A 12877-nucleotide genomic window follows, 5' to 3' on the forward strand; every position below is an offset into this window, starting at 1 on the left:
TTGTTTCTGCAGGTCTTGTGAGCAGAGGCACGGGCAGCTTTTCTTCTGAACTAACTTTCCAAGGAAGTTTGTATAGTGAACAGCCTTAGGAGATAGAGATCGTGTCTCCATATGGAGCCAAAGAAAAATTTGTTTGTTGACTAGTACGAGAAGGTTTCTCTTTAGGTCAAAAATGCGGCAGATTTGCTTGCAGCCCTCTTTAAAATATTGGTGTTTCCGGGGGCACCTGGGTGGCTCAGTCACTTAAGCATCCGACTCTTGGTTTTCGGCTCAGGTCGTGATCTCAAAGTTCGTGAGTTCAAGCCCCACGCTGGGCTCTGCGCTGATAGTGCAGAGCCTGCTTGGGATTCTCTCTCTCTCTCTTTCGCTCTCTCTGCCCTTCCCATGTGCACTCTGTCTCTCTGTCTCTCTTTCTGCCTCTCTCTCAAATAAATAAACGTAACCAAATTTTAAATATTAATATTTCCAAAGCTGGGTTCCTCCCCAGTGACACACAGCCACTGTGCGTGCAGCACCCACATGGGCCCACCTCTGTGTTGCCCCAGTGGGATGCGGAGGGCAAGAGAACCAATGCAAACATGAAGCTCATGCTGCCTGTTGCGCTACGAGTGTTGCAATCCTTCGTCTCTGTCTGACCCACCGTTCTCGTGATTTCTGCCAGCATCCACAAGATGAAAGCAGACTCACTTGTTAGCGTGCGGGCAGGTGGATTCTCGTGCCCCTCACAGTCCTCCCTGGAGCCTGTTAGAAGTGCCGTCCTGCCCAGTCAGGAAGCCCAGTTCGGTGGAAGCTTCCTCCGCTCTGTTCCAGCCTCAGCGGACTCATGGTCCCGGAAAGGCAGAATGAGGTCACTTTGGGATAAGTGTGCTCACATTACAGCAGGTAACCCGCAACTACAGGGAGGTAAATAATGTGTGTCCTCTATATGGAGGACGTCCCGCCCTATGAAAGGGACGTTTTCTAAGTATGATTTATAAGTGTTTTCCTATGGAAGGAATTTTATAAACAGCATTTGTACCTAGTCCTAGTTACTCCCAGACTGACCCTGCAAATGTATTAAGCAGCTTCAATGTGGTTAAGATCATGGGTTCTGGAGCCAGGCTGTCTAAGTTCAAATCCTGGGCCCTCCATCAGCTACATCAGTCACAGCACCCTCTCTCTCAGCTGTCTCACTTGAAAATGGAGTTAATGGAGGAGAGGGGGGCACCTGGGTGGCTCAGTAGGTTAAGCGTCCAACTTCAGCTCCGGTCATGATCTCCTGGTTCGTGAGTTTGAACCCCGCATCGGGCCCTTGCTGTCAGCACCGGAGCCTGCCTTGGATCCTCTGTTCCCTCCACTCTCTCTCTGCACCTCACCCGCTCGCGCTGTCTCTCTCAAAAATAAATAAACATTTAAGAAACAAAGAAAAAAAGAAAGAAAATGGAGTTCACAACACTGACCACCAATAGGGTCATTTTGAGGATTAAATGAGTAATGCCTGCCTTACTAAAGCAGCTCCTTTCCAGCCTGCCGTCATAACCATTCAGTAATCTGGCCACTATGTACAATCTAACCTCAGCCTTGCTCTGCCCACTCACTTCTCCCAGGATGTCCTTACTCCCATGGCGCAGTAGTATGAAACTTGCTTGGCCCAGATCTCAATGACATCTTCTAATATATGAGTGTCACTTACAAAGAGAATATATTGGTGTCTGGCTGACTCCTGAATCGCTCTTTCAGATGGTTCCAAACTATGGTAGAAATGTCAGTTATTAGCTCCCCTCGAACACCAACATATAGTTAAGTGACAGGCTGTAATCTGTCATTTCATCCATATGCCTTGGGGTCTCTCCAGCCATATGGTGAGCCCACTGTGGATGGGTCTATGTCTTGCTCTCACCGAGGCAGTGGAGACGGCAGTTTGGGAGAGGACATGGTCTCTTACCCCGAGAGGCTTGGGTCCAAATCTGGGCTTTGACGGTTCATAGGTGGGTGAAGAACTTTAGCTACCAATGCCTTATTTCCTCATCCATATTTGCACCTTCCTTACATGGTCCTCTCAAGGGCTGAGTGAGTTAAAATGTACAACAGAACAGTGCCTAGCCTAGCATGTAGTGAGGAGAGAGGGGGAGAAATCCTGTATTTTATAGCCTAGGTGCTTTTCAAGATGCACTTAAAGCAGCTAAGTACATTTTCCCTGAAGCTGAAGTACTGAAGTTCTGGAGGTGAAAGATGATTTCCTGGAAAAAATATTTACCTGAAACACTGCTAACACTCTATCAGGATTGTCCTCATCCTTTCCGGTAAGAAGAAACTCAGCTTTCTCTAATGAACAGGTGGCCACGGTGCTACCGTAGGTGGCAACACACAAAACCAAAGACAAGACTGGTATCGGCTGGAAGGTGGGGAGAAGTGGGAACAGGACCCTGGAGACAACCTGTCCAGTAAGGAACCTAACGTGTGTGCGGCACTTGTAAGAAAACAGAAGCTTCTGGGGTGCCTGGGTGGCGCAGTCGGTTAAGCGTCCGACTTCAGCCAGGTCACGATCTCACGGTCCGTGAGTTCGAGCCCCGCATCAGGCTCTGGGCTGATGGCTCAGAGCCTGGAGCCTGTTTCCGATTCTGTGTCTCCCTCTCTCTCTGCCCCTTCCCCGTTCATGCTCTGTCTCTCTCTGTCCCAAAAATAAATAAACGTTGAAAAAAAAAAAAAAAAAGAAAACAGAAGCTTCTTAGAATTGGGTATTTTCCCCAAGATTTTCTCAAAATAGAAATCGAGAATGGGAGGACAGATTTTTAACTTGCCACTATAGAAAAGTACAATTCTCAGTGCAGAAGTCCACGTGTCTGTGTTCTGCCCTCTGACTTGTGACAGGGTGTGAAGCCACTAAAATCTTGAGCCTTCTCTTTCCCAATCTCTTATTGTGTACTTATCTTTGTATGTTTAACACTCATTATTCTATTGAGACTTTATCATATTGGGAACATAGCTCACATTGCTAAAGGACAAAATGATCTGAGAGTGAATAGGACCGAGATTCTGTAGAGGTGTTTTCCTTTTCCTTGCTGTCTCTGTTCTCCCCATCCCAGCTGGGGCCCCAAGACGGTATGAGGCACACGGGAAGTCCTCCTTACACAGTTCTGTGAATAAATACGTACCCTGGGATTTTACTTGAGAAGTGCTTACCCTTTCAAATTGCAGTGGCATCGAACTACCGACCTTGGAGGGGATGATTAGAAAGAAATAACATAGGGGCGCCTGGGTGGCGCAGTCGGTTGGGTGTCCGACTTCAGCCAGGTCACGATCTCGCGGTCCGGGAGTTCGAGCCCCGCGTCAGGCTCTGGGCTGATGGCTCAGAGCCTGGAGCCTGTTTCCGATTCTGTGTCTCCCTCTCTCTCTGACCCTCCCCCGTTCATGCTCTGTCTCTCTCTGTCCCAAAAATAAATAAACGTTGAAAAAAAAATTAAAAAAAAAAAAAAAAGAAAGAAATAACATAGACCACCAACGGTAATCTGATACAAAGCTGAATTTATTTGCTTGCCTAGGAGGGGACTGCCCCATTACTCAACCACAAGCTCAGCTATGTCTCCGTGTAGTACAGCTGAACCTTGAACAACATAGATTTGAACTGTGCAGGTCCATTATATGCATATTTTTTCCATAGATAAGTACTGGGCTGTAAATGTACTTACTCTTCCTTATAATTTTCTTAATAGCATTATTTCTGTAGCTTACTTTATTGTAAGAATACAGTCTATAACGCATATAACGTACAAAATATATTACTCGACTGTTTAAGTGATCGGTAAGGTGTTTGGTCAACAGTAGGCTATTAGGGATTAAGTTTTTGGTTACGCAAAAGCTACACACAGATTTCTGACTTCGTGGGGAATCGGCGCCCCTAACCCCCACCCGGTTCAAGGGTCACCAGTACAAAAAAAGGGCCAGATAGAGGGCAAAAGGAAACAAGTACATCGAATCAGGTGAGATTCTGAGCACGGGCGTCTAGCTGGTTCCCAAGGCCTAGCACACACTCTCCTGAGCAAGTTCACTTCTTCAAAGCGCGGCCACCACACCCAAAGATGTCCACGATGGGTTACACAAAGCTCTCATGGGCCCCCTGTCACTCACGTGGCACATCTGACTTGTTTGCTTGAAGTTGGCCAAAATCCTCCGTCGCCAGGATCCGCAGCACATTAGCACAGCCGGGTCGATCACGTGGGAGTCACTCACCGGTTACCCGCCTTTTCACTCATCTCTTTTGGAACTGCCAGGCCACATTTCCCTTCTTTCTTAGGGCAAGAGGCAGGGACACATGCGTGTGTACGTAGAAAACAAATTTTATGCGGACAGGTTGCCCTTTGGAAATGGCAAGGGAACAAAATAGACGAAGCTCTCAAACGCCAATGATCCTGGCAACGCCGTTCACAATGCCCAAAGGCTGGAAGCAACCTCCGTGTCCATCAGTGGATAACGGAGGAGCTAAATGCGGTCTACGCTGACAAGGGAATATTATTCAGCCATGAAAGAACGGACGAAGCCCGATCCGTGTTACACCGAAGAGGAACCTGGAACACTATGCCAAGTGAACGAGGCCAGACAAAAAAGGTCACATACCATTTGACTCCATCATTGGCAAGCAGCTAGAACAGGAAAGTCCACAGACCAGAAAGCAGATTGGTGTTTCCGGGGCTGGGGGAGGGGAGGACGGGACCCCCGTGCTTAGTGGCTACAGAGATTTCTCTGGGGTGATGAAAACGTTTTGGAAATAGAAGAGGTAGGTGGTCGCACAGCAACGTAAAGGCACTCAATGCCACGCGGCCGTAACTTTAAAATGGTTCCTTGTCGCTTCTGTGAATTACACCTCGATAAAAAGAAAGGCGAAAGAGAACGAACTTCGGGGATCTGCTGAGCCCCACTGACACAAGACAGAAGGAACAGACACGAGGGAGCAGGGGCTGCCGAACAAGTGATGATCACCGGGAGGGGACAGGCAGGAATGGGTGGGGGGGCCGGGGGGGTGGATTCCACCTCAGAAGTGACCAAGGTAGCAAACGCTTGAAAAGCAAACAAACAAAACTCATTTTCAAATGTCTAGCTGTTCAATTTCTGCAAATAACCTGGAGTTCTAAAACAAGCAAGTGATTTGATAGGGAGAAAGCAAAGACCTCCCACAAGTGCCTTTTCAGGCCCAGTGATTGTACCTGGAGGAGAAGGGCTGAGCTCAGCCTGTGGACCGCCCCCAACACGGGCGCCCCTGAGCCACTCTGCACGTTGGGAGGGCTCCCACATCCTCCATGTGAGCCCGACAAGCATCATCTTTTGGCAGTTTTCACAGTTTCTTTCAAAACTAATTCGTAAGGATTGCATTTAATACGCTGCACGCGAACCTTTTTGACACACACCAAACGACATTCTTCTGAAAGGTGTTTCTCCTACTTAACAGGTCACTTCAGGGGCGCCCGGGTGGCTCAGTTGGTTAAGCACCCGACTTCGGCTCAGGTCATGACCTCACAGTTTGGGAGTTCAAGCCCCGCCGTCGGGCTTTGTGCTGACCGCTCAGGGCCTGGAGCCTGCTTCGGATTCTGTGTCTCCCTCTCTCTCGGACTCTCCCCCCACTCGTGCATTCTCTCTCTCTCAAAAATAGATAAACATTAATAGGTCAGTTCAGTACCGATTATGTGCAGTGACACCATTAAATTTTTTTTTTTTTAACGTTCGCTCATTTTTTGAGAGAGAGACAGAGAGACGGGGGGCAGGGGGGGAGAGCTCATGAGCAGAGCATGAGCAGGGGAGGGGCAGAGACAGAGGGAGACACAGAATCTGAAGCAGGCTCCAGGCTCCGAGCTCTCAGCACAGAGCCCAACGCGGGGCTCCAGCTCACAAATCGCGAGATCATGACCTGAGCTGAAGCCAGACCCTTAACCGACTGAGCCACCCAGGCGCCCCATAAAAACCTATGGCCTTCCCGTCCACGCTACAACGCGTCAAGGGTGAGCCTTGACGGTGACGACGTTACGCTAAGTGAAGTAAGCCAGTCACAGAAGGACACCTCCTGTTCCACGAGTGCACTTTATCCGAAGGCTCTAAAGCAGTCACACTCGCGGACACAGAAAATGATACCGTGCATGCCTGGGCTGGGGGACAGGGAAATGGGGAGCTGGTGCTTGACGGGGACAAGAGCGTCGCTTCTGCAGGATGAAAGCAATTCTAGAGACGCGCTGCGCAGCAGTGTGAATATACTGAGCACTACTGAACTGGGCACTTCGATCACTTTAAGCAAAACGATCCCAGTTTCTTAAATCACTGCCTTGTTTCTGCGCAAAACTCACGAGGTTGTGCTTCTGTACAGAGTTCGTACATCTAAAGGTAAGATGCTGACACGTTAAAAGAGCAAAAACCAAAAAACCCCAAACGAAGGAAAACCTCGGAGTTCACTTGGGCCGACGCTCTGGTGTTTTTAAAAAGAGAGGAAATGAGCGAGACTCAGGATCTGGGAGGGGAAGGCGGGCCTCTGTTCTTTTTACCTTCGGACTGGCTCGCGGCCCGCTGGCCCCAAGAAGGCTGAGCCGTCTGGGTGGCTACGGTTGTCACGGCCACCGGGTGCTGCAAGATTCTATACTGTTGCGCCTGCTGCTGTGGCCACGGCTGCGAGGCAGGGGACAGCTGCAGCGTGTGCCGAGGGCCGCTCGGCCCGGCTCTTCCCTGGGTCTCTGCAGCACAGCCAAGCAGAGACAACACGGCTGCCTGGGGCTGCAGCAAACTCCCCTGTCCCCGTCCCCGTCCCCGGCCCCGTCCCTGTCCCAGGAGGCTCAGGACAACGGCCTGCTGAGCAGGTGAGGCCGTCTCTGGAGGGGCTGGGCCTCGGGCACCGGGACCCCGGGGCACTGGCTGCCAAGGACCAGAAGCGGAGGCTTGCTGAAGTTGTTCCTGTGGAATCAACTGATAGAGCCGCTGCTCTGGCTGCTGCTGGGCGCTCAAAGGGGGCGAACCTTGCGGAAGCTCCAGCAGAGTCACCGGCTTGAGGCCTGAAGCATTTTTTAAAAAAAACTGAACGCGGACTGGAGACGCAGCCTGTGCTGCAGTGCGCACTGCATTTGGTGGCCGAGCTCCCGAGGGCAGGCTGCCGGGCTGGATTCCCGCAGGATCTGTGGCCCCAGCGGTAGAGCCCTGCCCGGGGCTGGAACCCCTCGCCAAAGCCTGGGCTCCACAGACCGGGCCCGCCAGCTGGATGATGTTGGGGCCAGGGGAGCGGGCCGTGACCTGGGTGGCCAGGCTTCTTTGTGATGAGCCGGTAGTGGGTAGGGTGGCCGCGGGACGCATGCTAACTTGAGTCACCTGTTTCGCAGAGGGCTTCTGGGAGCTGGGCCTGACCGGGGGGGCCAGGGTTGTCTGTGATGAGCCGGTAGTGGGTAGGGTGGCCGCGGGACACATGCTAACTTGAGTCACCTGTTTCGCAGAGGGCTTCTGGGAGTTGGCCCTGACCGGGGGGGCCAGGGTTGTCTGTGATGAGCCGGTAGTGGGTAGGGTGGCCGCGGGACACATGCTAACTTGAGTCACCTGTTTCGCAGAGGGCTTCTGGGAGCTGGCCCTGACCGGGGGGGCCAGGGTTGTCTGTGATGAGCCGGTAGTGGGTAGGGTGGCCGCGGGACACATGCTAACTTGAGTCACCTGTTTCACAGAGGGCTTCTGGGAGCTGGCCCTGACCGGGGGGGCCAGGGTTGTCTGTGATGAGCCGGTAGTGGGTAGGGTGGCCGCGGGAAGCATGCTAACTTGAGTCACCTGTTTCGCAGAGGGCTTCTGGGAGCTGGCCCTGACCGGGGGGGCCAGGGTTGTCTGTGATGAGCCGGCGGTGGACAGTGTGGCTGCAGGAAGCGGGCTAACTCGAGTCACCTCCGCAGAGGACTGCTGGAAGTTGGCCGTGACCGGGAGGGCCAGGCTTCTTTGTGATGAGCCGGTAGTGGGTAGGGTGGCCGCGGGACGCATGCTACCTTGAGTCACCTGTTTCGCAGAGGGTTTCTGGGAGCTGGCCGTGACCGGGGGGGCCAGGGTTGTCTGTGATGAGCCGGCGGTGGACGGTGTGGCTGCAGGAAGTGGGCTAACTCGAATCACTCTCACAGGGGACTGCTGGGAGTTGGCCGTGACCGGGGGGGCCAGGGTTCCTTGTGGCGAGCTGCTGCTGGACAGGGCGGCTGCGGGAAACATGCTCACTCGATTCACGTCCACAGACGAATTCTGGGAAAGACTCGGGGGCTGAGGAGCAGGAGCGGGAGCAGGAGCAGGAGCTGGAGATTTAAGGAAGCCGCTTGCCTCCACTGGGATGAAACTGTTGCCTGACCGAGTCCCTCCTGAGCTCCAGGAAAGTCTGAAGCGTAGAGGTGGATGGCTGACTCCCTTCCCCAGGACTGAAGACCAAACCGACGCCGTCTCAGGCTGTGCTGTTTCCTTCCCGGGAGGCGGCTGGCTGAGGCTGGCTGGGCCACTGGAGCCGTGTGACGCGGTGGCGGGACACTTGGCCTTGCGCTGGACCAAGACAGCTGACCGAATGGCTTCCGTCCCAGCATCCGTCTTGGAGCCAGGCCGGACGCTGTCTGGATGGTCGTCTGTGGAGGAGTGCGGAGGAGACCCCTGTCCCTCACGTCTGGCTTCTTTGCAGGGCCTTCTTCTTCCAGACAAAGGTGGGTCATTCGGCGGCTGCACGGAAGTCAGCTGCGCTGTCTGAGACTCACCGCCAGCTTCATAGCCCAATACGGAATCACCTTCTACCTTGTGGGCTGGCCAGGCCGTCGGTGGCGAGCCATCGTATCTGGCGGACTTCTTCCCCCTGGCGTATTTCTGCACGTCCACTCCAGACGGTACGGCCAAGTCACAGGGTCTCTGTTTCCACATATCGACGCAGTTCCCCGCTTTAGAAATTTTGAGGTCGTGCTGCAGACCTGCTTGCCTTTCTCTGCTTTTCTTGCAAGAGGCCCATACTCTCAGCTCAGGAGGAGGTGGACGATGAGACAGCTCCTGCTGCCGGTTCAGGGAGGGTGCAGAATACCTCTTGAAGCTCCTTTTCATGGGGCCAGTGTTCATCTTTTGCTTGTTATAGAGCAGCCTGTTTGCAGTGCAGGCTACTGATACAGAAGGATCAAGACACAGCGGTTCGGCCGTGGCTAAGATCAGCTGGCTCTCCAGCAAAAGCCTGTCTTCCTGGGTCCAGGTCTGGTCATCGCTGGTCATGGACTGCACGTCGCAGGCTAACGTCTGCATCGTTGGCCGCAGGAGAATATGCCTGCTCGCGTAGCCGGGAGGTTCCCGACTGCACTGCCGGTAGTCCCGTACCTGGGCTATGACACACCCAGAGTGAAAAAAGTTAACCCGAGATTTTTCCAGGAGATCCACCAGAGCAGGAGGTAATTGTTCAGCATCCAAGTATTCGAGCAACTCCCCTTCTTCGTAAGGCAGTCGAATGGTCTCCGAATAGGATCCATTTTCGCCCTCGAGCATCAGCGAATATCCCTCCTTTCCTGGGTATAGGTTGACCACTAAGCACGGCAACGACTCTCTCCTCAGGAGCTTCTCCAACAAGTTCACGTTGCTTCTTAATTCCTCCGTAGCCTCAGGCTCTTCCCCGCATTCTTCCACATACAGGTCATAAAGTTTTTCATCCAGAGATGCGCCCCCACTCGCTGAGCCTTTCCTTTTAGGAGGCCTCTGCTGGGCACTGGCAATGACGTACTCCGCACGGTCCAGAGCTCGTTCTAAAGCCTGCTGCATCGTGGCACAACAGGGGCCCTAAAGAGAAGGGCAAGCGCAAGTGCAAGCGCCTTGAAGAGCCGGGTGAAGGTCCCGTCTTTCACGTGGAGGTAGAGGTAGAGTCTTGCAGACGCCGCCCCTCCACAGTGCAGCCACCAGCCTAACTTCCAAATGGACGGCAAGAAACGCGCGCCGGGAAAGCACCGCACGACATACCTGCGATCTGGGCATCCAAAGCCAACAACACGTGTCGGAGCCGCCACCGCGCGGCTCTGGAGCGGCCGCGGGCTGGGCCGGAAGTGGATGTGAGCCCCCCCGCCCTCCCCCCCCGCTCTCCCCCCCCGCTCTCCCCCCGCCCCCCAGCTCCCCCCTCCCTCCCGGCCGGAGCAGCCGACAATCCGCTCCTGCGCATGCGCGCTCCCTGCAGGCCGCAGGCGTCAGGCCTCAAGCCTCATCCTATTGTCGCCTGCGCCTCCGGACCACGAGGCCCCGCAGCCCGCACTTCCGCTGCCGCCGCAGGGCCGACCTTTCCTTTCCCCGTAACGCGGAAAGCACGCCACCGAAGCAGAAGCAACGGCCCGACAAATAACCTACTTTCTGCCACGGTTCGAGTCCACGCCAATTCGCGCAGGAATGCGGCTGTCGGGGAAGCGGCGCAAGCTGTGCGCTTCTCTTCTTGGCCAGCGCCTCACCCAGAATTGTGCACGGTTTCTGCGTCTCCCGTCGGGAACGGCAGGGCTGCTCCCGGTGCCCGTCGCCGCTGTGGCACTCCCCGCCGCCCCACCCCCACCCCCCCACCCCGAGTCCGCGTCCGTCCGTAGCTCCTGCCTGCCTACGTGGAGGCTCGCCGAATCTAATCTGGTGCAGGCGTCAGATGTCCTCCTTCCTTGAATCTGCCACTGATCTCCTGCCTGACGGTCGTCAGACGTGCACCTGGCATGCCTTCCTGACACTTAAGTCTTTACCTTGTTACTTCCCCGTGTGTCACAGGAAGGGCGTTTTACAAACGATGCGGTAGGCAAGTCGTATCGTCTGTGAATTGCACTTCAGGATTAAACTATTTGTTTGGAAAGGCGATTTGCATGTGATGGAGCCGGGGACTGTTGTCCCCGCTGATGGCAGCGCACTTCCGCGATCACCCTCCCTGTAAGACCACCGCCAAGGTCCTAAGGATGGCTTTGGGGTGAGGTGTGCGGGTCGTAGATCGCGGATGGGCCCTTGTTTCCCACTAACGTTGTCGCCTTGAGGTGTGCCGGCCTTTTGGGACAGGTTTTGAAAAGAATCTCTTGACGTTTATGTGAGACGTGGCGATAACAGGGGTTCATGGAAAAGCCTCACAAAGGAAAAGAAGACAAGACAGACCGGCGAAAGTCCCGGATTTCACACAACTATGAAATCAACGTGGATTGGGGCGCCTGGGTGGCTCGGTCAGTTAAATGTCCCACTTCAGCTCAGGTCATGATCTCACTGTTCGTGGGTTCGAGCCCCGTGCTGACGGCTCGGAGCCTGGAGCCTGCTTCGGGTTCTGTGTCTCCCTCTCTCTCTGCCCCTCCTTTGCTCGTGCTCTGTCTCTCTCTCTCCCTCAAAAATAAATGAAGATTTTTTAAAAATTAAAAAATAAAATAAAATCAATGTGGATTTTAACCAATGGAAATTATGACAATTACATGAACAGTAGATCCATTGTATTGAAAGAGGACTAAAACCTTTTTCACTCAGAGCTCCCGAAAGATGACCCTGGTTCAGGGACAGACAAGAATACTTTTCTACTTGCATATCAACCATCTTTGGGCAAACGGATACTTGGGGAGCGCCTCAAGGGGGCTTGAAATCAAGTTTAGTCTCTTAACTCTTTTACACATCCTCCCCGTGTCTCTTTTTCCCACCCCCCACCTGCCCGAAATTAGGCCAAGTACCAGACTGGACGGCCAAAGCATAGTTTTCTTTTTCTTTCTTTCTTTCTTTCTTTCTTTCTTTCTTTCTTTCTTTCTTTCTTTCCTTCCTTCCTTCCTTCCTTCCTTCCTTCCTTCCTTCCTTCCTTCCTTCTTTCTTTCTTTCTTTCTTTCTTTCTTTCTTTCTTTCTTCCAATGTTTATTTATTTTGAGAGAGAGAGACAGAGACAGAGAGAGAGAAAATCCCAAGCAGGCTCTGCTCTGACAGCACAGAGCCCAACGACACGGGACTCGATCTCACAAATTTGTGAAATCATGACCTGAGGCGAAATCAAGAGTCAGGCGAAATCAAGACCGAAGCTCAGTGGGAGAAGCGGGCCATCCCTTCTCGGTGCTGCAGAGACGCGTGCTCCGTGGTATATCTGGCTGGACGGACAAGCGAAACGGTCCTCCATCCAAGTGAAGCAGACAGTTGCGTGTGAGTTGTGTGTGTGCCGCAGCGTACGCGCACAGTTGCGTGTGAGTTGTGTGTGTGCCGCAGCGTACGCGCACACTCGCGTCACCTCTAGAGCCACCACGGCCCAAGACGGAGGTTGTGGCCCGCTCCTTACCCGTCACCCGGTGAACCCCGAGGCCTCCTGGCCACAGGTGCACTGCTCGAGGTTCTCAGCCTGGCCGCGCGTGTATCCGAGCGTGCGTCAGTTGGCCTGGCAGCGCTTAGCGCGGTTGTGGTTCAGCCATCCCCTTCACTTGCGCCCCCTAATTGCCTGGTCCGGCCACAAGATGGGGGGTTTAAAAAACAGTTGCTCTGAGTGCACACTGTCCTTGGAGCCTTCCAAGCGCATTAATGAGCACACTGGCTGATTATAAGGACTCCGATGGCTGCCCTCCCCTGCAGCCGCCTGACCTAGATGCACACGCTGAGAAAACTCATGGCCAGCCTAAGATACGCTCGTGGACGAAGAGAGTTCAGTTAATTGCAAGGTAATTGAGCTAATTTACAATTAGCAAACTGGTCTGTGCCATACCCATCGAGGGCTAGCTCTGGATTTTGCCACCTCTCCCCTGCTGCAGCTAGTTAGAGGCACCGGCCAGAGAACAGGGACCTCAGGGAGCACGTGAAGGTGAGGACACGTTGTGTGTTGGCCTCACCTCTGGTTAACCCTCCATCGCTTGCCCTGAGACTTGATGTGTCTTTCCCGTGATCAGGCCCCGAGTCACATGACAGCAAATCCCTTGGGGATGCTGTAGCTCTGGGAGATCATGTG

The 12877-nt window shown here is 53.6% G+C and overlaps 1 protein-coding gene across 1 annotated transcript; it reads right to left on the reverse strand.

Annotated features, from left to right (window-relative positions):
* Positions 1-6049: 6049 nt before the first annotated feature.
* Positions 6050-9738, reverse strand: LOC124509207 (transcription factor SPT20 homolog). Its single transcript, XM_047075766.1, has 2 exons — positions 6504-9738; positions 6050-6249 (listed from the first exon to the last, which is right to left on the reverse strand). The coding sequence occupies exons 1-2, from the start codon at positions 9736-9738 to the stop codon at positions 6050-6052; spliced, it is 3435 nt and encodes a 1144-aa protein (XP_046931722.1).
* Positions 9739-12877: the final 3139 nt, after the last annotated feature.

This window comes from Lynx rufus, unplaced genomic scaffold (genome assembly GCF_022079265.1).
Source record: "Lynx rufus isolate CCGP_SWC_20201006 ecotype Redwood Valley unplaced genomic scaffold, mLynRuf1.p SCAF_14, whole genome shotgun sequence".
In the NCBI taxonomy this organism is placed as follows: domain Eukaryota; kingdom Metazoa; phylum Chordata; class Mammalia; order Carnivora; family Felidae; genus Lynx; species Lynx rufus.